At 35.6% G+C, this 26,375-nt stretch overlaps 3 protein-coding genes across 8 annotated transcripts; 2 read left to right on the top strand and 1 right to left on the bottom strand.

Moving 5' to 3' along the window:
* Nucleotides 1-1,820: 1,820 nt before the first annotated feature.
* On the top strand, nt 1,821-3,402 carry sat1a.2 (spermidine/spermine N1-acetyltransferase 1a, duplicate 2). Its single transcript, XM_067406055.1, has 6 exons — nt 1,821-2,058; nt 2,191-2,242; nt 2,353-2,436; nt 2,631-2,732; nt 2,819-2,859; nt 2,968-3,402. Exons 1-6 carry the CDS (start codon nt 1,993-1,995, stop codon nt 3,133-3,135), a joined length of 513 nt encoding a protein of 170 aa, XP_067262156.1. The 5' UTR covers nt 1,821-1,992; the 3' UTR covers nt 3,136-3,402.
* Nucleotides 3,403-3,944: 542 nt separating this feature from the next.
* Nucleotides 3,945-20,735, bottom strand: apooa (apolipoprotein O, a). 6 transcript variants are annotated; one of them, XM_067406053.1, is made up of 10 exons: nt 20,696-20,735; nt 18,702-18,800; nt 16,993-17,112; nt 15,307-15,339; nt 11,702-11,756; nt 11,521-11,616; nt 8,634-8,725; nt 4,735-4,833; nt 4,534-4,575; nt 3,945-4,083 (listed from the first exon to the last, which is right to left on the bottom strand). In XM_067406053.1, the coding sequence occupies exons 1-9, from the start codon at nt 20,702-20,704 to the stop codon at nt 4,534-4,536; spliced, it is 645 nt and encodes a 214-aa protein (XP_067262154.1). In that variant the 5' UTR covers nt 20,705-20,735; the 3' UTR covers nt 3,945-4,083. The 6 variants fall into 6 exon arrangements, with proteins under 6 accessions (XP_067262154.1, XP_067262151.1, XP_067262153.1 ...); XM_067406050.1 differs by having other exon boundaries at nt 3,978-4,083; nt 4,534-4,833; XM_067406052.1 differs by lacking the exon at nt 3,945-4,083 and having other exon boundaries at nt 4,302-4,575.
* c13hxorf58 (chromosome 13 CXorf58 homolog) lies at nt 18,890-25,534 on the top strand. Its single transcript, XM_067408257.1, has 7 exons — nt 18,890-18,911; nt 22,508-22,602; nt 23,003-23,108; nt 24,110-24,232; nt 24,321-24,532; nt 24,673-24,763; nt 25,316-25,534. Exons 4-7 carry the CDS (start codon nt 24,131-24,133, stop codon nt 25,532-25,534), a joined length of 624 nt encoding a protein of 207 aa, XP_067264358.1. The 5' UTR covers nt 18,890-18,911; nt 22,508-22,602; nt 23,003-23,108; nt 24,110-24,130.
* The last annotated feature ends 841 nt before the right edge of the window (nt 25,535-26,375 follow it).

Genomic DNA, 26,375 nt, shown 5'->3' with positions numbered 1-26,375 from the left:
TGCCGGGACATCTGATGGTTCCCCATCTCAGGGGAACAGTGGGGGCTGATAGCCAAGCACGCACTGGAAAGGGGTGAGACCAGTGGAGGGTTGATGGAGGGAGTTCTGGGCGTACTCGGCCCAGCCCAGGAACTGCACCAGTGCCGCCCGCCACTGCAACTTCAAGATTGCCGACCCATTCGTACTCAGTCGCCACATCTTGTCCGTTCACACGAAGGAGCAGCAGCAACCGCCGCAACAACCGACTCCACCCACTTCGGAGTCGCCGCCACCACAAGCCCCGCCCACAGAAAAGAGCGCCCCCAAGAGGACTATAGGGGCGGCGCAATTAGCAGCGCCCACTGTAAAGAAAGCCGGCGGCGCCAAGGGTCCGCGGGAAAGGCGGGTGTATCAGTGTCAGTATTGCGACTACAGCACGGGAGACGCGTCTGGCTTCAAAAGACACGTTATTTCCATCCATACTAAAGACTATCCTCACCGCTGTCAGTACTGCTCGAAGGGCTTCCGGAGGCCTTCGGAGAAAAACCAGCACATTATGAGACACCATAAAGACATGGTGCCGGCAGAATGAGCACCACCTCTTCCTCCGCTCACTTCCATAAAGACACTAAACAACCATTGATTCGAAATCCCTCATGTTAGGAACCTCTTACAAAGACCTCTCATGCATAGCAGTGCGTGTGTGTTGTGTCTGTATGCGAGAGTGTGCATATGAACTTGCTTTATGCTTAATGATCACATGGTCTGCAGTCTTAAAGGAACAGTTCACCCTAAAAATGTAAGGGGTCATCATTTACTCGCCCTCATGTTGTTTAATACCTGCATGACTTTCTTTTTACCAAGGAAGGTAAATGGTATTTTAGAGAGAATATCCTGGTTCTACTTTTTCGTATTATAAATGTATTATTATTATTAAAATATTGCTTTAGTAATTTGCAGCAAAGAATGATAAACAGGTAACCAGACAGGATCAGGAAGGCAGACATGGAATAACCGCTCAGAATTGTTACGGGGTAATCAAGACTTCACCATGAGGTGGTGTGTGTGACAGTCCTTTATAGTCCTGGTAATGAGCTGCAGCTGGGTGTAGTGATTAGTGTAGTGATTGGTGGAGTGAGTGCAGGTGATTGGCAGAGAGCATTATGGGGAATGTAATCCAGGAAGTGACAGGAGCAGATGGTGATCGTGACAACTATACTATACTATATTGTTTATACTTAAACTTTGTAATTTGTTTATACTATAGCTGTTATATTATCACAGCAATTATATAACTACCACAATAAATTAATTCAAGTACTTTACTATAGTATGGTTCAAAAACACTATAGTATTTACTATAAATTACTATAGTATTTTTTCAACTGGGTTTAAATGAACATTCAAAACAAAAGGTTATGATAAAATTAAGAAGTATATGAATATTTAGTGTTGTTAAATCATTCTACGATCATTAGATATTCATGCCAGTTTTTTTTTTTTTTTTTTTTTTTTTTGTCGCTATGGACCGTGAAATTATATTATAATTAAAAATAATAGTTCTAATTTAATATTAATTCATTATTATAGTAATTTTGTGTTCTCTCAAGTGCTGAAAAAAAAAACTAAACTACAGTCAAGTGTAAAATGTTTATAAAAGGACAGAATCAGTATCTCATACTTCATTGGTTGGCAACTTTACACAATATCCGAAACTACTGCATCTTTGATCTGGTTCGTACTGGTTATCTCGCTGTACTACTACTGATGATGTGGATTCAACTCAGTACTTCCTGTCGCTGACGTCAACGCCCAGCATATAAATAGCGCTCGAGCTCAGCGTTCAGACAAAGCGCTTCCGGCGACGACTTCATGTAATTCTTCACTGACAGGGTGAGAAACCCAGACTTTCAGCTGAGGGTAGCCCCCTTGGAACCGAATGAAGAAACAAATCTTACTACATTTCACATACCGAGGACTAGTAAGAAAAGGGAAAAAGAGTAAAAGAAGAAAATGGACAAGTTTATATTACGGAAAGCCGAGCCCAAGGACGTATCGGACATACTGCGACTCATAAAGGTACAAACAGAGCTACGGCGCATGCGTATAACGTTACGCATAATTATATTTTTACTTTATTTTTTTATTTTTATATAAATGTGTATAAAATGTTTGTTTGCGGAATAATTTACGCCATTTAATACATTTTAGGAACTTGCGAAATTTGAGGAAATGGAGGAACAGGTCGTCCTGACCGAGAAAGGTACACAATTGTTATTCGGTCTCCAAAATCGAGCGTTTTCGTTTCAGTTTATGATATATGGATGTTTTTTTGAACGTATGGTGATTATTTATGCCTGTTTATTTTTTTAGAGTTGCTCGAGGACGGTTTCGGAGATCATCCGTTTTACCACTGCGTCGTCGCTGAAGTACCGAAAGATAAACAGTCTCTTGAAGGCAAGTTAACGACAACATCAGTGTTTTTATATCAAAAAATAACTGAGCTACACACATTCTCATTGTGGATACAATATTGTTGGAATTTTTTACAATTTATCTTTCTGCGTCATGCGTAAGAAATGACGTCAGAGCCGCTGAATCAGCGTCCCGTTAGTTTCTCTTCTCTTTAATCCTCATGTTTTCCACTTCAGGTTATACAGTGGTTGGCTTTGCCATGTACTACTTCACTTATGACCCCTGGATTGGGAAGCTGCTTTATCTGGAAGACTTCTATGTGATGAAGGAATTCAGAGGTATGAATAATAGATTCTTAAACTGCTGTAAACAAAGAAGAATTGCTTTGAATTGGTCATATATAATGTATCTTTCTGCTATTCAGGTTATGGGATGGGCTCTGAAATCCTGAAGATGCTGAGTGAGGTATACATAATGCATTATATTTTCTGCATAAATATTGCATACATGTTTTCTTGTTAATATGGGTTTAAGTCATTTTAAACTGATTTATTCTAATCTTTTTGTCTGTAGACGGCAGTGAAGACTCGATGCAGCGGCATGCACTTCATCGTGGCCGAGTGGAACACGTCCTCCATCGAGTTCTACAAGCGGCGCGGAGCTTCAGATCTCTCCCACGAGGAGGGATGGCGTCTGTACGAGATTGACAAGTGCAACCTACTCAAGATGTCATCCAAGTAGACGCCAGTGCAGGAGGGAAAAGTTAAAGGAGCATTTCAACAGCAATAGAGTAGATCAGTGTTTCCCAGCCCTGGAGGCACACCAGCATGACACGTGCTCCTAATCAAACGCACCTGATTCAACTTGTCAGCTTGTTTGTAGAGACGCCTAGACCAGAAGTAGAAATGTGTGCTGTTGGTGTGCCTCCAGGAACAGAGTTGGGGAAAACAATAGTTGATACACCTGCAATGTATCGTTTTTAAAATAAAGCTTATACTTTAAGAATGAGACCGTGTGATTGATCACTGATTGATCCTAGTGAAGGTTTTGTTGCATCAGGATGTAAAAGAAACGCTAGCAACTCTTATGTTTTGGTTCTTCGCTGCAGAGTTTTCTCTGTGACGTATTTCAAATTATAAAATCATATCTTGACATGTCGAAAGTAACTTTCTTCTAACAGACCGGTTAAATGTCACAAGATGCTTTCGAATCGCTCTTGCGGTACTTTCATAAAACATCGTCAAACCAGCATAATGACATACTTTAGAAAATGTTTTAATCATATGATGCTGTTTGGGAACAAGCAGACGTCTAAATCAAGACAAAACCAGTTCAGAGGTGGTTTTAATGCTTCCAGTTGCAGATTTGTTTGTGTAGAAAGAGGAAGTTCAGACTCAAACAGTACATGCTAACCCCAAATAATGTTTCCTCTTAACTTTTTTTTTTTTTTTAATATAAGTCAGAAAACACACCACCACATCACACTGTGTATATATATATATATATAATTTATTAGAGAATTTTTAACACAATCCCAGTAGTTTAAGTTAAAAACCTTCCAGATAGACCACTAACTCCTCCCTGATTGAAAAGAGGAAGTGGCTAGTGCAAAAGCAGGTCATAAAAGCGAGCGAATGATGGAGATCCCACATCAGCCGTATCACAATAACCTGAGACGTGATGATGTACCTATAAACAAACAAACAACACAAGGCAAAGTTATGCTGATTTCTGAGAAAGTGAAGATTTGGTAGTACTGTGAAAAACAGCACAGCTCAAACAAAACACGCCTGAATGTCATTGCATTAGTTATCAAAATATTACACCAAGCAGCATAAAACGGTTAAAGCAAAACATTTAAAAAGGTATTGTGTTCATTTGTGATTGGATGAAAATGTTCATTAATGTGATTTTCGACACCTGTGTAAACTGACTTCCTACATTCACTAAAACGACAGCTCAGAAAAGTGGGTTTTATTGTGGGACACTCACTGAATAAGGTAATCTGGCAATTTTACTATCATTTAACATGTTTTATGTGTTATCAATTATCAGTGCAATACGGAAAAGGGCTTTATATGACTTCATAAATGTTGTTTATCCATTTTGTGCACCTGTGTCATGTTTATTATTTTGTACCTAAGCTTTGGTCTCCCCGCTGGAACTCGTTTCCGCTTGATCCTATTAAAAACACAAAGTGAAGTTAAAGCTCAGTGTGTTTCCAAACACATCTGCTGTATCTGTAGCTAGAAACACAAAGGTCATGCGTTTGATTCCCAGGGAATGCATGAGCTTATGTAAAAATGTATAAGAAATATGTGTAAGAAGAGACAAAATCACCTTCTGCTGACTCTTCTTTGAGGCTGGTTTGTCTTTGATGAGCTTCTCCACAGTAACATAAGCCTGAAGTGCCAAGTCGTATATGGAGTCTCCTGTTTTCTGTGTGGTGGAAAGATAAAAAAGGTCACTTCAGTGTAATGAGTTATTCACACATACAGGGATTTATTTCCCACTGGAAGTGTGTGTGTATGTGATCTATATAATTGCCTTTCCAAAAGCTTATATATATATATATATATAAGCTTTTGGAAACCGGTCTTAAATGCATTACCTGTAAAAAATAAAATTGTATTTTAATTTCACAAAAAATGTGTTTTCTTGTTGCTTAAAATTCAAAGCATTTCAGCATGATATCATGAACAAGATTTTCATGTACAGTGCTCGGCGCAAATGAGTACACCCCCTTTGAAAAGTAACATTTTAAACAATATCTCAATGAACACAAAAACAATTTCCAAAATGCTGACAAGACTAAGTTTATTATAAGATGTTTAACTAATAACAAGAAAGTAAGCTTAATAATATCAAATTAGCTTGATGCAAAAATGAGTACACCCCACTGAAGGTCTCTGGAGTGATGAGACCAAGATGAAAGATTTTGGAGCTGGTGCCTTCAAAACTGTATGGCATCGCAAAGGTGAGGAATACAAAGAGAACTGCATGGTGCCTACAGTGAAACATGGTGGTGTCAGTGTCCTTATGTGGGGCTGCATGAGTGCTGCTGGTGTCGGGGAGCTGCATTTCACTGATGGCATCATGAATTCACAGATGTACTGCTCTATACTGAAAGAGAAGATGCTACCATCACTCCATGCCTTTGGTCGTTGTGCACTTTTCCAACATGACAATGATCCTAAACACATCTAAGGCCACTGTTGGATTTCTGAAGAAGAAGAACAGGGTGAAAGTGATTCAGTGGCTCCTGATCTGAACCCAATTGAACACCTATGGGGAGTTGAGCATCACTCTCCATCCAGCATCCAGTCTCTAAAAGAGCTCATTGTTGAAGAATGGAAAAAGATAATGTTGCAAAATGTCGCCAACTTGTTCATTCAATGCCTAGAAGACTTGGTGCTATCATTAAATATCATGGAGGACACACAAAGTACTAGATGTAGTAGTTTTTGTTGTGGGGTGTACTACCCTAATTTGAGTAAAACTGAAAAATGTGTAATCTAAGTTATATTATTAACCTTACTTTCATGTTATAAGTTAAACAGATCTTATATTAAACTTAGTCTTGTCAACATTTTGGAATAGTTATTGTGTTCATTGAGATATTGCTTAAAATGTTAATTTTCAAAGGGTGTACATATATAATATATATAATATATATAAGGGGTGTGAGGAGACTAAACCGTGACGAGATTTCTCGTCGAGGCGAAAAGTAGTCTCGTGATGTTGCCATGACAGAGTGGTAGGATGATTAGGAAAGAATATGGCACCGCTACATTTACATTACGCCTCCACTGTCGTTTTGCTTTGTATTTAAATAAAAAAACATTTAATTCAGTTGGATAACGGTCGCCGCCGCTCCATATTTACAGAGTTACGCGATCGTGAAAGTGAAAGTAAACACAAGCGTTCATTCAAACGCGATTTCAATACCCGCATTTTGAAAGCGGCTCCCTGATGCATGCAAATATCTCTCAATATGAAAGCTATTTTAGGCTGGACAGTGTAGTTGTAACCATCTCTCAGCTTTGTATATTGAGAGAGTGCGATTATGGTTGCACTTATTGTAGTGTTACCATGAAAACGAGTAACAGTTTTCTCTTAAACTTATTAAGCACAAACAATAAGGTTTCATTTGTTAACATTAGTTAATGCACTGTGAACTATCATCAACTAACAATGAATGACTATTTTTATTAACTAACATAAACAAAGATTAATAAATACTGTAGCAAATATATTGCTCATTGTTAGTTGATGTTAGTTAATACATTAATGTTAATAAATGAGACCTTATTGTAAAGTTAACATTTTTATTTATACTGTTTTTATTTCTATGATCCGTTTGTGGAAAGGAGGTCAGTTAGGAGGTCTAAAGTTGTAGAAGCTCATAAATCATGTACAGTAAGGTCTGAAGAGACAGAAATCATACAGAAGATAAGTCAGTCAGCTGAGTTTTGTGGCAAAACCTTTTACAGTACTTGAGTATTGTTGTCTTTTACTGCATATGATAATTCATAATCAGAAAGCAGAACTGAAATGACATTCATTACAAGATGATTAGTTAAAACATTTCAAATACACCTGCAGAATATTTTTTTTCTAGTCATGATTTCACCATTGAGGATTTCTTAAAAATAGTGTGTAAAAATCTTGTCTCGTGAGATACCTGTCTCGTCACACCCCTAATAGATATATATATATATCTCCCCATTTTGCTGCCAAAACAGCCCTGACCCGTCGAGGCATGGACTCCTCTAGACCCCTGAAGGTGTGCTGTGGTATCTGCACCAAGATGTTAGCAGCAGATCCTTTAATCCTGTAAGTTGCGAGGTGGAGCCTCCATGGATCGGACTTGTTTGTTCAGCACATCCCACAGATGCTCGATTGGATTGAGATCTGGGGAATCTGGAGGCCAAGTCAACACCTCAAACTTGTCGTTGTGCTCCTCAAACCATTCCTGAACCATTTTTGCTTTGTGGCAGGAGCATTATCCTGCTGAAAGAGGCCACAGCCACCAGGGAATACCGTTTCCATGAAAGGGTGTACATGGTCTGCAACAATGCTTAGGTAGGTGGTACGTGTCAAAGTAACATCCACATGGATGGTAAAACCAAAGGTTTCCCAGCAGAACATTGCCCAAAGCATCACACTGCCTCCACCCATGACCTTGTCGCCGGTTCACCACTGTTCCTTCCTTGGACCACTTTTGATAGATACTGCAGACCCGGGAACACCCCACAAGAGCTGAAGTTTTGAAAATGCTCTGACTCAGTCGTCTAGCCATCACAATTCGGTCCACAAGATAATGCAAGTACACAAGTCAACAAAATATATAACACTGTTCTAGTGGTTTTTGGATATTTGAATCCAAAAATCATACATTTTGTGCCTTTTAAGAATGTTTAGATATTTGTACTGGAATACAAGACAAAATTGGTAAGATTTTTTTTTTTTTGTCTAGTAAATAAAATGTCTCCAATTTATAAGTTATAAGCTACTTTTGATTGGCCGTCAATGAAGAAAGTGCAATGCATTTTGGGGCCAGATGGTATATTAGTGTTGTGGTCTATGCAATAATCCAAATAACCTTGACCACATGATGTGACCTGAAGGGGCATCAGGGTCAAATCAGACCAAGCAATCAAACCAAGTGTGAAAACAGCCTGGTGTCTGCCTATTTTGGGCTGTTTTACGTTTTTACCCAGTGACCCCGCTGGCTGATCAGGACATATCACTCAGCATATCTGACAGGACGAGGACATGCAGCTTTGAAACTGCCCTTTAGAGAGATTCTAATCTAAAACCGCTAGCTTGTGTCGTGATGTGTGTTGACAGGGTTTCAGCAGGACGCGTGTGACGGCGAGAGATAGCGAGAGAGGTTCAGACCACTTTCCACTGCAAAGACCATATTAGTTACTATCAAAACAGACAAACGGCTGATAACGCAGTGTTGATGCACATCTCAGCGTGAGGCTCAGTTTGTGTCCTTGGGAGTTTTTAGGAATGTGTTTCATCTGCTGTTTTTAAACTGGGCTGATGTGGTGGAAAGTTACAGATCGTCACCTCGCCTCGCCCTTTTCCTCCTCCTCTCGCTTTGTGGCGCGTTTCATCAGCAGTGTTGCACATGAACGCTCAAAAACACTGTCCCAGACGATAACAACCTCTCACAACCCTACAGCCAATAAAAATCAAAGGCACACAGGAACTCGAGACACACCTACCTTTGCGATGGTCACTGCCTCTTGAGGATAATACATGGACGCTCCCACAGCCATTAGACCAGTAGGGTAGATCAGTCTCTTCAGCCTGGAGCCTAAAGTACAAAATAACCCTAAAACTTACACTACTGTTCAACAGTTTGAGGCCAGTCAGATTTTATTAATTTATTTGGAAAGAATTTAATAGGACACATTAAAGGATTAGTTCACTTTCAAATGAAAATTAGCCCAAGCTTTACTCACCCTCAAGCCATCCTAGGTGTATATGACTTTCTTCTTTCTGATGAACACAGTAGCTGATGAAACTCAGAGATCTATTAATAAATATCCTGACGCATCAAAGCTTTATAATGGCAGTGAGCAATACCAAAGAGAATGAGGCTCAAGAAAGTGCCTCCATTCACATCCATCCATCATAAACGTGTACTCCACACGGATCCGGGGGGTTAATAAAGGCCTTCTGAAGTGAAGCGATGCATTTGTATAAGAAAAATATCCAGATTTAACAAGTTATTAAGTAAAATAGATAGCTTCCGCCAGACTGCCTTCTGTATTTTAGTTACAGTTTTCCGTAAGCTAAATAGGGAAGGCATAAGCGTTTTGAAATGCAAGAGTTTTACACTTTATTCATTAGTTGAATACGGAAGGCAGTCTGGATATTTTACTTCATAACTTGTTAAATATGGATATTTTTCTTGCACAAACGCATCGCTTCGCTTCAGAAGGCCTTTATTAACCCCTTGGAGCCGTGGATGGAAGCACTTTCTTGAGTTTCACACTCATTTATCCCGCTCACTGCCATTATAAAGCTTGGATGCGTCAGGATATTTATTAAAGGTGCCCTAGAATTAAAAATTGAATTTATCTTGGCATAGTTGAATAACAAGAGTTCAGTACATGGAAATGACATACAGTGAGTCTCAAACTCCATTGTTTCCTCCTTCTTATATAAATCTCATTTGTTTAAAAGACCTCCGAAGAACAGGCGAATCTCAACATAACACCGACTGTTACGTAACAGTTGGGATCATTAATATGTATGACCCCAATATTTGCATATGCCAGCCCATGTTCAAGGCATTAGAAAAGAGCAGCCAGTATTAACGTCTGGATCTGTGCACAGCTGAATCATCAGACTAGGTAAGCAAGCAAGGACAATAGCGAAAAATAGATGGAGCGATAATAACTGACATGATCCATGATAACATGATATTTTTAATGATATTTGTAAACTTTCTAAATGTTTCGTTAGCATGTTGCTAACGTACTGTTAAATGTGGTTAAAGTTACCATCGTTTCTTACTGTATTCACGGAGACAAGAGCCGTCGCTATTTTCATTATTAAACACTTGCAGTCTGTATAATTTATAAATACAACTTCATTCTTTTATAAATCTCTCCAACAGTGTAGCATTAGCCGTTGGCCACGGAGCACAGCCTCAAATTCATTCAGAATCAAATGTAAACAATATAATAGTATACAATACTCACATAATCCGATGCATGCATGACGAACACTTTGTAAAGATCCATTTTGAGGGTTATATTAGCTGTGTAAACTTTGTTTATGCACGGTTTAAGGCAAGCGTGAGCTCCGTGGGTGGAGAGCGCACGATTTAAAGGGGCCGCAACCTGAATCGGCGCATTTCTAATTATGCCCCAAAATAGGCAGTTAAAAACATTAATAAAAAAAAAATCTATGGGGTATTTTGAGCTGAAACTTCACAGACACATTCAGGAGACACCTTAGACTTATATTACATCTTGTAAAAAAACATTCGATGGCACCTTTAATATATCTCTGATTGTGTTCATCAGAAAGAAGTCATATACACCCAGGATGGCTTGAGGATGAGTAAAGCTTGGGCTAATTTTCATTAGTGAACTAATCCTTTAATATTTGTAGATTAAAGTTCTTTCAAAATTTATCAAAGAATTCTGAAAAGCAAAATGCACCATTTTCCACAAAAATATTAATCAATAATTAATAATCAGAAATGTTTCTTGTGCAGCAAATCATATAGAATGATTTCTGAAGGATCATGTGACACTGAAGACTGGAGTAATGATGCTGAAAATTCAGCTTCGATCACAGGAATAAATTAACTTTTAAAATGCATTTCAAAAAAAAAAAAAAAAAATGCATATTAAGTTGTAATAATATTTCACAATTTTTAATTCAAATAAACGCAGCCTTGGTGAGCAGAAGAGACTTCTTCTGACTTCAAAAACATTAAAAATCTTACCGATCCCAAATGTATGAATACTTTTGTATTTAAAATATCAGTGGATGCAAGACCGCAAACAAAGTTTTAGGTCAGTTCATATTTTTGTCCTTTTAAAGATGCAATGTGTAAATTTTGGGAGGATATATTGACAGACATGCAATATAATATACATAACTATGTATTCAGTGGTGTATAAAGATCTTACATAATGAACCGTTATGATTTATTACCTTAGAATCAGCTATTTCTATCTACATACACCCTTACATTTTAAGTCGCTATTTTGAGCCGGCATATTTTTACAGCAGACCTAAACGGACAATCTGCTTTCGTCACTATGTTGTTCTTCTTCACTGGTGTTTCTAGAAGCAGCTTGCATCGTCACTACGTTGAATACACACGAGGGAGGAGTAGTATGACTAGTAGTAGTCGTCATCTGGTTTATTAGAAGCAGAGACCGTTCTTTGCTGAAAGTACGAAGAAATCTCATAGCTTGACTGGTTACTTTCTGTGTCTCAGACGATGACATCTTTGTCCTGTATCGGCCACCGTAGCTTCTTTATATGCTTCGAAAGGGAGGGGTGAGCAGTGGACTGAGAACAAATTTACACACTGCACCTTTAATGAAAAGCAGGTTCATGAGCTCTGAAATATATCAATACCTCTTCCTAGGAAAAGGCCCAGGATCCCAGCGAAGCCGATGATTCCAGCTCTGGGGTAAAACTCAGGTGGAGGGTTCTTCAAGTAGGCATAACTGTCTGGATTACAGTGCAAAAGATTCACTTCACTGATGTAAGTTTACTGAAAAAGTCATGTTGTGTTTGTGTAGGAGCGTTCGCTTACTCTGCCCAAACTGTACAGTGCTGTCGACCTTGGGTTTCACCGTTCCATAGACACCCTGAGATAAGGTGCAAAAACAGAATGTTACTCTTTACACTGTTACTTCGAGAAATGAGGATCACTAGTTGTTTTTACTTTTATAAGAATCACTTGATTTAGTGTTATACTGGTCTGAAATGACATGACAGTATTCTCATTTTCGCCTGAATTATTTCCTTGAACCTTTGTAAACTTCTGCAGGGTCCAAAGGTTTATTAATGTACTTCATAACATCTAGGTTATATTTTAAAATTTGCTAAATGCACCTCCTAGACAAATCTTTATCAGTAACCATAAACCTATAATGCATGAGCGACAGAGATATAAGAGTCTATATCTTACAAATCAGATAGTCTGCTATATGTGCCCTAAGAGATAAGATAATATATCTGATAGATAGAATATGCAAAAGTGAAGTGCTTGAACAAACTAAAGACAACTATTAAATAAAATTCAAGATTAAACAAAATGGGGAAAAAATGTGACAGAAGGCTTTGGAGATTGTGTGCAAATGTTAACTTAAACTATTAAAAAATATATATATATATATATATATATATATATATATATATATATATATATATATATATATATATATATATATATATATATATATATATATATATATATATTAATATATATATATATATATAATAATTAGTCAATTTAAATAAAGCTAAAATAAAATACAAATTTTTTATTATAAATTTAAAATTAGAATATGACATTAGAAATGTAGGAAACTAACTGAAATAAATTAAGTTGAAGTATTAAAATTACTAAAAATAAAATAAAAATAAATAAAAGCTAAATAAAAATAATTAATCTAAAAACAAAGACAAAAGCACATAAAATTACTAAAATGAAAACTTTCAATATATTAATATATACTATAATACTGTATGTCATACTAACACATAATAACACTGAATTGTGTGATTTGTTTATTAAATATTGTCGAATTGCATTGTTTTAAGCTAATAACCTGACCGTAGCACCATGTTTTAAGTTGTAGTGTGTGATTCATGTGGCTTTACCAAATGGGATTGCAAAAATAATGACTGTTTTCAAACAGGTCCCGACGTATGCAATTGGTCAGACAAAGAGAGAGTCCTGCCCCAAACTCACACCATCGGGTGAGGCAGAGGTTAACATGCTGACATATGAAATTCTGCAGAATTTCACTTATTTTAAGGCGTTCAGATGTGTGTCAGTGTGTCCTTTCCTCCTCATGTGGTTTATGCCTAATAAAACTCTGTGGAAGAGTGAGGGCAGAGTGACAGGGCAAGACTGGCAATGTGTCAAACACTTTATCAGCTGCTGTAAAGTTTGACTGATTTCATTATGACATTGCATGAGACTATTTTTCCACTTTGTACCATCAGACATCTTTCTGGACAGATCCATGCTGTGCGCTAAAAGCAGAAGCTCTCAAGAGAACTTTAAGAACGTCCTGCACCGCTGATAGCAGTGTTTTCCATCAGAGGCCTGTTGCATGAAGCTTGTTGAACAAACTCTGAGTTTCAAAGTAGGTTTAGAGTTGACAAAACCATACAAATCCAATCTGGTTTAAACGCTTACAACGCTCGCAAAAAAAACATTCTCCTTCAACACACTCCCTGCGTCCCAATGAGTACACTATACACCCTAAACACTATGTGAGATTAGAATAAGTGTGTCGCAAAGCATGGTATGTTGAAAAGAGTATGCAAAAAGTCCACCCTGAGTGGTAGATTTTCTAAATGTGGATCCGTTCACACTCTAACGACTAAATATTGCCCACAACCCATTGCGCTTTGGAGAGAAAACTACAAAAACCGAATAAAAACTACAAACATAGCGGGTGTTCACGACCGACCGTTAAGCAGAGAGGTTTAGAATGACTAATAATTAACATTTAACATGATAAAGACCCACGACTGAAAGATCAATGTGCCGCTTAATTTCTCCAATAAGGTAGGAAATAATATCCTCCACATTTTATTTCATTTAAACTGTGACAAGATGATTGACAGGCCAGTTTACGGTGACATGATGCGTATGCAACAGAGTGATTGTTAAAGACACAATTTTATGACATGATAGTATGTCCCAAAGCTTAATCTTCTGCAACACACTCAAAAGTGTGTGCTTTTTCTTCACAAAAAAAGCACATACTTTTGAGTGTGTCGCAGAAGATTAAGCTTTGGGACATACTATCATGTCACAAAAACATATGCATGTACTCTTTCACAAAAAATAGTTCATACTTTTAGAGCGTAATATAAGGACATGAATTGTCACACAGCAAGTGTTTGATCAAGCATTTGTGATTAACCCTAAAGCGTGTGAAATCTGCAGCGAACAGCCAATCACATTGAACATGTCAGTTTGATTGACTTCTTGCTAGAGCGTTGATGCAATTCACAATATTAAGAGATCGTTATTAAAAATATCATAAATTTAAGGACATTTACAAGGCAGGAATAAACTGCTGCTGCAGTGAGAGTTTGAGAAGGCAGCTGAAAGAAAATGTCCATGCATGAGTTTCAACTGAATTTAAACAATAATTTATATAGGTTCATAAAGAGCTCGAAATCAGTTTAAAAGCTTTATATATTTAACTTGTATACATTTATATGAATTTAAATGCAGAGTATAATATTAATTGTCAATTCATATAATAATTGATTATATTATATGTATTATACATAATTATAATTAATATAATATATATTAATTAGCCGCAAAAGATGGGCAATTTTCTCTCTCAATTTTTTTCACTCTAAAATGCTTTAAATTGGAGATACAGAAAGATACAGGGGGAGTGTCTTTATTGCATCAGGTGTATATATATATATATATATATATTTGCTCATAGCTGATTGTTCCAGTTTGGTTTGCGATCTCTAACCCAGAATAAAACCTGCTCTGGATCAGGTTAGCTGTGTAGTGTAAGTTGGCATAGTGGTGATAAACACGGCTAAAAACCAGTTCACCCTCTTAAACCGGCTTCATGCAACAGGCCTCAGGGAACAGAGTCAACAGACATCAAGTGTTACTGTTCATTAAAACTAAAATGATTAAAAAACATTTTTGTAAATAAAATAAAATATAAATAGTACATTAATTTAAACTTAAACAAAACAAAATTAATAATGTTGCATTGGCAGCAAAAGCTAAAGTACTAAAATTAAATCTAAAACTGAAAAAAGCTACATGGGAATATTCAAATATGCGATTAAACATGGCATAATTTAGGCTGAAAAGTAAAATTTGAAGATTTTGCAAATGCATGATTTGCAATTATCCCGAGCAGCCCAACACAGCAGCGCTGACTGAAACGAGACTTTATCTGAACGAGTGCAAAAGCGAGGGTGTTTAAAACCAGTCATTCATAAAGCAATAATCTTTGGAACTTTCTTTCACTTATAATGACAGATGTAAGGTATCTGGGCCACACAAGCAAACACAATGACTATATGTTCGGAAATGAAGCATACTAGCTTACTGTATGCAGTAAGCTACTCCGAACATAAGCACATCTGCGAGCAGCGTGCGTGATGACGTGTGCAAGTGCTCATGGGTACCTGGACTGTCTGTTTGGCCGAACTGGCCGTTTGCTGGACGCAGATCAGACCACCAGCAACCAGGACCAGACGGTAAAATCACAACCGCAATGAAGAGGAACCAAATCATCAATATTAATTACAAATGATTATAAATCACAATGCAAAGAGTCACAGATTACAGGTAAGAGCTGCATTCCATAACTTATCTCTAAACATTATTGATTAGCATAGAAAATAATCTGAACTTTCCATTCAGTTCGTAAATGCAAACAAAAATCATGTTTCCAGTAATGCACTGACTGTAATAGAAGAAAAGCTTATACTGTAAAGCTTTTTCTCCTTGTAAACAGTTCATTTCTTGTACTCTGGTATGTACCAGATGATAGTTATGGATGTATTGTAAGTGCATTACTGTACACATGATTTTCACTTGTTTTTACAAACTGAGAGACTATTTATTGTTGTTCTCTGTGGTGATGGACAGCAGGTCACAGATGCTGAACATGGAGCGCAACCTTTGATCCTTTAAGGTCTGTTGTGTGTAAAACCACATTCAAAACACTGTGACCAGCTCTATGAGTTTTGAATGACGCTTAAAGAGAAATGTACAAGAAAAGAATAAGAGGAAAACATTTTTTTTCTTTGCCTAATAAACAAAGCTTTCAAATGCACAACAATCTTATAGAATGCAGCTCTAATTCAGAGTAAAAACAAACAAAACAATACAAAAGTGAATTTTGAGTGTTTAGGAATATCAAATCAGCTAGACAGAATTATTATTACTCATATAATTCGTTTTTAGATTTTTATATATATATATATATAATATTAGTTTTCAGCTCTACAAGATTTTACTACTAATATTATAATCCAGTATGAGTGTTTTAAATTATTTTAGTTCAGTTGTTTTTCCATCTCATTTCATCCCAAAATCAAAAGCAGAAATAAATAAATAATATTATATAAAACATATATATATATATATATATATATATATATATATATATATATATATATATATATATATATATATATATATATATATATATATAATGTTTTATATAATATTATTTATTTCTGCTTTTGATTTTGGGATGAAATGAGATGGAAAAACAACTGAACTAAAATAATTTAAAACACTCATACTGGATTATAATATTAGTAGTAAAATCTTGTAGAGCTGAAAACTAATATTATATATATATATATATATAAAAATCTAAAAACGAATTATATTATATATTATATATATAATGTAATATAAAAAATATTTGATTTTGTGAGAGATCCTGGCTGATGTTGGTGGTTTCCAGCTGTTATTAGTGATTTAATTATTCTAGTGAGTGTCGTACATGACTGTAGAGATCGTCTGGTGTTGTAGATCATAATTAGGAACTTATTCTGTCATGAAATGAAGAGATGGAGAGATAGAAAAGCCATGCAGAGCAGATAAGCAGATTATGCTGCAACTACTGAGCGCTCATGCTGCTGATGAATGAGTTTAATGCATAAAATAGTGCAATCTGCTATAATAATCCTTTTTTTTTGGCTAGTTCACAAGCTGAATACTCTCTGCTTTTGTAGAACTAGGACAGAGACTGTGTGAGTGAGCATCCTGAACCAGCCGAGCTTGTTTACAGTTAATCGGTGCACAAAAGCAGCTCTGTGTATGACGTGAGGTGAGTGTGTTAATCTAGTCTGTACCTGGCACCAGGTGGTATAAGGCTCTGCTAGTTTTCTCAGTGTGGAAACGCCCTCTTCCACCGACCCTTTCTCAGGCTCCACATACTGGATCTTCTGCTGCGGTGTCGTGTAGAGAGACAGCTACAAAAGCAATGTTGTTATAGTGTCAATGACCGTCATTTCCTTAACATTAAACTCTGGAATAACTGGTCATTCAGGTTCTCGTGAACATCTGAGTCAAATTTTACCCCAAAGGAAAAACCATGAAATTATAATTTGCATGAAGAACTCTGGAATCAAACAGCGTGAGTTTATCAGCGTCTGAGTTCTGGACTCGCACCGAAACTCCCGTTTTATTCAATGAATCTCTTACATCATGTTTGCGCAGTTAGTGAAGATGAAAGCATTCGTTAGTGTGCAGAAACTGAGTTGCAATGACGAGATCACTGCTTTCATGAGCTCAACAACATGTCTGCACTCTAAAAAATGTTGGGTTAAAAACAACCCAAGTTGGGTTAAATATGGACAAACCCAGTGATTGGGTTGTTTTAACCCAGTGGTTGGGTTAAATGTTAACCCAACTATTTTTAAAAAATGACTATATGGCTGGCTTAAAATCAACCCAAAATGGGTTGGAAATTAAAAATCAGACACATAATTACTAGAGGCAACAATAATAATCAAAAGGTGAACATTCATTAAAAAGCAATTTAATAAATGTTTATTATTTAATTATTATTAATGAAAAATATTAATAAATGTTAATTTCCAACCTATTTTGGGTTCATTTTAAGTGATCAATAAAGCAATTTTTAAACATTAGTTGAGTTAAATAAATCTACCCAGCAGGTTGGGTTTAAGATTCAACCCAACAGCTGTGTCAAAACGACCCAATCGCTGGGTTTGTCCATTTTTAACCCAACTTGGGTTGTTTTTAACCCAGCATTTTTTAGAGTGTGTGATCGGCTACAATGTTCATCACTGAAACCTTTCATGCCACGATCTAAATATAATTTTATAGATCTAAATGTAATGCTATAATAAACACTCTCGATTAGTTAACCTTGACAGCTGTAATAGTAAAAACATGCTGAAAGTTTTCGAGAGAGTAATACTTAACTATTTCATATGCAAATATGTTAGCCAATCACAGCAGTGGGCGTTTACACTGAAGTCTCACAGCAGACACGCCCCCTAAAACAGTGTTCAAATCAGAGGGGCTTTTATTTCTAAATTATGACCATTTTTAATGTAAGAAGTATACTAACATTATAAGTGCACTACATGAAACATTATAAAACAATAAAACAACGCAGTTCACGACCCCCTCGTTTGCATCTCAACATTTTACTCTTGAGTTTAATGTTTGTAATACAGATTAGAAAGACAGATCATTCAGGTACTGTTGGGTCAAATTTCACCCTAAAGTCAAAGGGAAAAATATGAAATTTATATTTTGAATGAAGAAAACTAAACCTACTTCATAAGACTATTAATATTTGTTTGTATTTTGGCATTATTTTCATGGCAATTAAGCACATTTTCACCCCTCATTACTGTAATAGAGTAAAAAATGCTGCAGTACCATAATTTTTAAGGGCGGTACAACAAATACCATGATGTTCAATTATTTTTTTTTATCTTAACTGACACGAAAACAAAAATTCTGCCTTCCTAACATTTTTTTTCAGTTGATTTTAGGGTTAAAATGTAACCCTGTGAAGTCGTACCTCATCTACACTCAGAGTTGTTCTGGGTTTGTCATCGGCGGCCAGAACAGAGGCTGAGATCAATCCCAGAGTGCCAGTGACTCCTGCAACCCCTCCAACCTATCAGAACAAAACAGAGTGCATGAATGAACGGGTCGCAGGGAAGTTCCTGTTCCACAATCCCCCATGTTTGGTCACTTCACAACGGTTTCTTTATCTACAGACAGTCCGGTTTGTACTCTCTGTCAACACATGCAGAATGTTTCTTGTTTAAGCAGGAATAACACAGTAATCACACAGACATACTCAAACTGCCCACATACAGTTGTTTTGAAGACGTTCAAGGTTCCTCAAAACTGTGAGGGATTGAATGAGTAACAGTAACACTGTATCAGAAAGTGGAGGTCAAAGTTGAGGACAAGGGTTGAAGACTGTCTCTTGATTTTCACTTGACTGATATTCACTTCTGATATTCACATGATGCATATGAGAAATTAATGTCATTGCAATTGATACTAGTTGAGCATTTCAGTCATGTAACAATTAGTGTTTGTTACATGTTCAGTCACTAATTCAAAAGATGTTAATTGAAATTATGCTAAAATTAAGCATAAATAGTAGAGGAAAAACTAAAAAAAAAAAAAAAATAAGAATGTTGTTTTAGTTAGTTGCCAGTGCAACATTAAGGTAAAGTTGAAGTACTAAAACTAATAAAACTAACACTGAAATAAATATAAAGCAAAATAGAAACATTTAAACCAAAACAAAAACTAATAAAAATGACAAAAGCACATAACAAAATTATTAAAATGAAAATGAAAAATATAAAAATAAATGCTAATTCGAAATAAAAATACCATTATAGTATAGAAATAACACTATGTGTAATAAAATTGTTTAATGTCATTGTTTTTCACGTTTTCAGTATTCCAATCAGCATGTATATTTAAGTATATGTTTTGTAATTTTGAGTATATTTTTATAATGTAAAAAAAATGTTAAAATTAAATTAAAGATATTATTTTTAGGTTCATTATATAAAAGGGAAAATGTTCCTAACCTATTTTTTTAATCTACTTTTTTTTTTTTTTTTAAATAGCTCTCATTCACTGATTCATCAAATAATCCTGAAAAAAAAGTTGTAATAATCATGATAATAATCATAAATGTTTCTAGAGCATCAAATCATCATATTAGAATGATTTCTGAAGGATCATGTGACACTGAAGACTGAAGTAATGATGCTGAAAATTCAGATTTGATCACAGGAATAAATTATATTTTAAAATATATTCAAATTGAAAACAGTTATTTTAAATCGTAAAAATATATCACATTTTTACTGTTTTTGCTGTATTTTGGATCAAATAAATGAAGCCTTGGTGAGCATATTATCTATAGAGAGAGAGAGAGAGTTAAATCGGCATCAAAACAAAACATCGCTTTCAGTTTCTTTTCTGGACAACGGTGTTTTGTTGCCATCTAGTGTTCAATGTTAGAAACGCACTTGAGCGCTGACGTGCCGCAGCTCAGTTATCAGACGGTCTGATACATTTAGAAAAAATCTGCGAACTGCTATAAAATATAACGTTTGTAAAGCGTTATAACCTTTAATTTCATCTTATATTTTCAGCATAAACAGTGACACAGTCAATAAAGCCAAAAGAGTTTAACTTTTACTACCGGTATTAAAATCTAACACTAAGAAAACTAAGAGTTTTTAATGCAATGAACCCAGTTTACAGAATTACAGCATCCTAAAATAGTAGATATAATAATATCTTTATTTAAACAAGTAAAAGAGTTCATTTTATTTTGCTGTGTCCTTGTATTTCCTGTCCTCACATGCCTCCTTAAAGCTCAAAAACAAAATCTCTTTATAATAAAATGAACTGAACTGAAATCATTGTATATGTGTGTTTAAGAGCGCGCGATTATACGCGTTATGAGAGCATTAGCAGGATCGCGGTCCAGAACACGAACTGAACGCTTCAGCTGAAGTTTTTAATTCTCACCTTGTACATGTTCCCGTCTTCTTCTCCCCCATTGAGCGGCCGCGAGCAGACGTGCACGCGCAGAGCGCCATCTAGAGTTCCTAACGCTCACTACATTCCCCAGCTTCACTGTTCAACTATGGTTCAACAGTACTAAGCATTACAAAAATTACAATTAATTTCTAAAAAATAATTCAGTACACAAAAGATTCATAACGCTCCGAATCTTCCTGAAGCAGTGTTTTGAAATCGGCCATGACTATATAAGTCGTTATTTTGTTTTTTTGGCGCACCAAAAATATTCTCGTCACTTAATAATATTAATATTGAACCACTGTACTCACATGAACTGATTTAAATACGTTTGTTTTTAGGACATTAATGGATCTTGAGAGAGGAAATGTCATTGCTGGCTATGAAGGCCTCACTGAGCCATCGGATTTCGTCAAAAATATCTTAATTTTGGAACGACATGAGGTTTGAGTAATAAATGACATTATTTTCATTTTCGGGTGAACTAACCCTTTAATTTTAGTCTTTCTCAGCGTTTTTCCGCCATCTAGTGTTCATGAAGCGTATTGCAGTAAATTAATACACATAAATGATTTATTACGCCTATATTTATTATATATTATTTTATTTGTAAGAAGGATATTTGTCATCCTGGAGATTCAGATTTGATCATCCTCTCTTGGCTGAAACTCTGTAACTGGTTTCCTAGCAACCACTGCTGGTCTGACAACAAACACCAAAGCCAGTTTTTCAGCACTACTGTATGTCAATCAGTGGCATTTGATACTTTCTAAACTTTAGAAATGCCTAATAATGTCTGAGAACATCGCTTCTAATATTCAGAATGATCCTTTCTCGTTGATGGAGAATTATGAGAAGTGTGCCAGAAGAATTCAGTCATATTGGAGATCGTTTAGGGACAGAAGGCTCTTCAGACTTATGACGAATACTCTACGCTCCGCGGTAAGTTCCTAATGTAGCCCCGCCCCTTATCAGCGCCGCGCGCGCTCGTTGTGTTCGGTCTTCCGGTTTGTATTTCCACAGTATGAAGGTAAGATCTTACGGATTTATGAATGAACGGCTCGTTTTTAAATCTTCCCAGTCTACTGACGTTTGTGGCATCCGCTTCAATGCTCATTATAACCTTCGTTAAAGGATTAGTTCACTTTAAAATAAAATTTCCTGATAATTTCCTCACCCTCATGTCATCCAAGATGTTCTTTTTTCATTCGAAAAGAAATGAAGGTTTTTGATGAAAACATTCCAGGATTATTCTCCTTATAGTGGACTTCAATGGACTCCAAACGGTTAAAGGTCAAATTTACAGTTTCACAAAAATTGATGACCACAAGGAGAATTAAAAAAAAGAAAAGAAAAAAAAGGATAGGACAATATTTGACCAAGTTACTGTATGACTGTTTGAAAATCTGGAATCTGATGGTGCAAAAAAATCTAAATAAATAATAATTTGTCCAAATGAAGTGCAATGCATCCACTCACAAAAATACATTTTTGATATATTTACAGTAGGAACATCATGGAACATGATCTTTGTTTAATATCCTAAAAATTTTTGCCATAAAAGAAAAATCAATCATTTTGACCCCATATATTGTTGGCGATTGCTACAAATATACCCATGCGACTTGTTTTGTGGTCCAGGATCACATATTGGTAAAATGTACTCCAATACATACTCTTTCCACCAGTTACTCAGGCCCCAAATTCATCTGTTTTACTGTAAATCAATATATTTATTAGATTGCATTCCTTTCTGCACTTTTATTATAATAAACTTTATCAAGTGTGTGTACGTCACAGGAACAGTTTCCGGCTTTGACAGTTCTGCATCATCTCAGTCCCAGAGAAGCAGAACTCCTGAAAGACCCCAGTCTAAAGTGCAAGATCCGATTCAGGTAGGTGTATTTCATATAAACGCTTTTCAAGCAGCATTATGGGGCAGCATATATTTAATAATAATGATAATAATAATAATAATAATAATTCTGTTGCCCAGAATGCATCACGGATACATTTAAGTACAATTAAATCAATCAGATTGCCAGTCCATCGCTTGTCAGAATCATAACTGCAACCTGTTTGTTTCCTGCAGGACAGGAAAAATGTAACATGATTTCTTTATTTTTAATAAAGCAGAGAGACTGTGTCACAGAAGTGGAAATGTTCAATTAGTTTTCTGTAGATGTAAATACTTCTGTATGACTTAAAAATAAACCTATCCTGAGAAATATTTCCTGGAATAAAATGTGTGACAACCTGCCCCGGTCTCTTTTATATAATAACATTTCTGTTCAGGTTTGCAGGTCCTCGATTTCCACCTTCTGTTGTGTTCAAGATTTTCCACACTGGAGGAGGACGACACTATCTGTCTGGCCAAAAAGCCTTTACTCCCTCCAACCAGGTGATACTTGTCCAGTCTATCCATTTTAGTAAAGATACTGTTATAGATTTTATTCATATTTTGAATTTGTTATTTTGTTTTCCATTTTAATTTTTGATAAAGTTTTAGTCATTTTATTGTGTTTTTGTCATTTTTTTTTTTTTGTAGCTTTTGTTTTTAAACATATCTATATATTTAATAAAATAAGAAATCTTATAGTCTTGGATCAGTTCAGTTTATTTTCGTGCATCTTATTTTTTGTGTAAACATAAAACTATTTTCTATGGAAGTCCATTCCTCCAGAAATCATGCTCAGATAAGTCATAATTATGACATAAAATGTTGAAATTATGACATAGTAAGTCATAATTATGATATAAAAAGTGAGATTAAAATGTCGAAATTATGATTTAAAAAGTCAATGATGACAAAAAGTTGCAATTATGAGACAATCAGAATTGAGATAAATTAAAATTATGACAAAATGTAGTAATTATGAGATTAAAAAGTCTTAAAAAAATATTGTTGAAATTATGACTTAAAAAGCCATAATTAAGACAAAAAGTCAAAATTGACAAAATCAAAATTATTAGATAAAATTATGACAGAAGAATTATGAGATTAAAAGGTCCATTTTTTATCTTAAAGTTATGGCTTTTTAAGTTATAATTTTGGCTTTTTATCTCAATTAATGACTTTTTAGGTCACAATTTTGACTTCTCTCATAAATAGTACGACTTTTTATCTCATCATTTTGACTCTCTCATAATTATGACTTTTAAGTCATAATTTTAACTTTTATTTCATAATTACAACTTTTTATCCCATAAGTTTGAATTTTTATCTCATAATTATGACCTTATATGCCATAATTTTGTCATTTTTATACCATAGTTATGACTTACCAGAGCATGATTTTTTTATTTATGTGGCAGAAATGGGCTTCCATATTTTTATCACGAGAGCAAAAGGAAAAAATACATGCATTTTTATTATTGCATTATGTGTGTTTACATCAACAGGCCACAGCAGACACTTGCAGAATGATGGGAAATAGAGCATTTATGGATCTCATTTCAGTGAACGAGATTCACAAAGCCGCTGTTGAACCACAAGACGTGATTTGCATGAGAGACTATATGCAGGTAGAGAATAAACACCCTTCAAACTATTTCACAACTCGATTTCAGTGAAGTGATCATGCATTTGTGTTCATCCTTTTCTCCCACTCAGTACTCCAGCCACATGGATGAGCTTCCAGCACGTCTAGGTGGCCGAGAAAACGGATGGAGGTTCCTGTCTCTGAAGGTGCTGTCCCGCGACATTAAAACCTCTCGTTCCAGGCTTTACGCCTCCTCTGAGCATAGTGTAGGCAAACTGAATACGGTCCTGCCGTTAAGACATCTTGCCCGCTCTGATTTTGCCGGACAGCGGCTCTCACGCAGGTATTCAGTTTCATCTTGCATTAGTCTCTAACAATTGTCTCACTCTCAGATCCCAAACAAACCAAATGTCATAGTTAAAGAACAATATTTCTCAACTCAGTATGTCTTTAACTCTTTTAACATTATTCTGATGTGTCCAGAGGTTTTCTGACCTCCACACGACGCTCTGCCCGCGCTCAAAACACTTCAGCTCACAAGAGACGCCTCTACGGCCTGCCTGAGACTGAAAGAGTATGTTACATTTGAAGATATCATTTTTGTATCTATATAAACATAAAGTTTATCATCACTTTAAATGCCAATCAACTCTACATTGAAATAATAGGTGTAGAAACAATTTTCACTCAGAAATTGTTTGTAAATTACATGTAAACCATGATTTAATTTCAAAAGAGAGTAAGATGGTAATATAGAATTAGGCTTTGAAGACCTATAGAGCTGGGTTTCATCAGAATAACAATGATAGTTTATACCAAATTTGTCCTGAAGGCTATAGATAAATAATAAACAGAAGAGGGCCCAAAACCGAGCCCTGAGGCATGCCACTAGTAATTCAAGATTTAAAATGTTAAATTTTAAAGAACTGAGTCTGACCTGATAAATACGATCTAAACCAATCAAGAGGAATACCAGCGATTCCAATGGAAATCAACCTCTCCAATAAAATACTATGTGAAATAGTGTCAAAAGCTGTAATTGTGGATTTAACATCAATATTTTTAACATCTAATGTTTTTAATGAATCTTCTGTGCGACCAAACCAGAGTTGCTCTCCATTTCCAGGTGTTAAATGAACATATGGACAGCATTAATAACCATGACATGAAGAAACAGAACGGGACAACTGAGAAACGGGGCATCAAGATAGTTCTTCCATTAGTTGAAACTGAAGAATATGACGACAACTCATCTGAGTCTGAATGGGAGGAAGAGGCCGAGAAACTGTGCAACTGGTCTAAACAACTGGATATAGATGCAGTCGAAACACCTGAGCTCATTTAGATAGAGAAACAATGTTTTACACTAGTAGATGCCTTGATTAAAGGTTGCATTTCAAGTATAACTTCAAACTAGTAGTGCATTATTCTGAGAATTTTAATCGACAATTAAAATATTGACACTGCAACTGGTCAAAAACAATAGAATATTGATGCACAAGCTTGTGTAGATGGAGAAACAATGTTTTATGCTACTAGAGGCCCTGATTTAAGTATATACTACAATCTATTAGTGCATTATTCAGATTTAATTGGCAATTAAAATATTAATTGTGCACCTGATTAAAAACAACTGAATATAGATGCTGTCGAAACACCTGAGCTCATGTAGATGGAGAAACAATGTTTTACACTAGTAGATGCCTTGATTTAAGGTTGCATTTCAAGTATAACTTCAAACTAGTAGTGCATTTATTCTGAGAATTTTAATCGACAATTAAAAACAACTGAATATAGATGCTGTTGAAACACAAGCTTATGTAGATGGAGAAACAATGTTTTATACTAGTACAGGCCCTGATTTAAATATATACTACAAACTTTTAGTGCATTATTCTGAGAATTTTAATAGGCATTTAAAATGTACATTTTTATCAGTACTTTGCATTTGTAGTTCTGGGTTAATGGATTAATTTGATTATGATAATCAACATATGGTGCCATTTTTGCTTGAATCCACCTTTCATACTTCATGCATTTGCACTCAAAAGACATTCATCCAAGAAACAGATGGAGGTGACACACTACACATGTACAGTAACCTCATTTTTATAATTCTCATGAAAAAAATACACCACATGCAACAAGCCAAGCACGCATGATCAGAAAATAACTAATTATATTAA

This window comes from Chanodichthys erythropterus, chromosome 13 (assembly GCF_024489055.1).
Source record: "Chanodichthys erythropterus isolate Z2021 chromosome 13, ASM2448905v1, whole genome shotgun sequence".
NCBI classification, from domain to species: Eukaryota; Metazoa; Chordata; class Actinopteri; order Cypriniformes; family Xenocyprididae; genus Chanodichthys; species Chanodichthys erythropterus.
The sequence above is the reverse complement of the archived record's forward strand: the minus strand, read 5'-3'. Positions and strand labels throughout refer to the sequence as shown.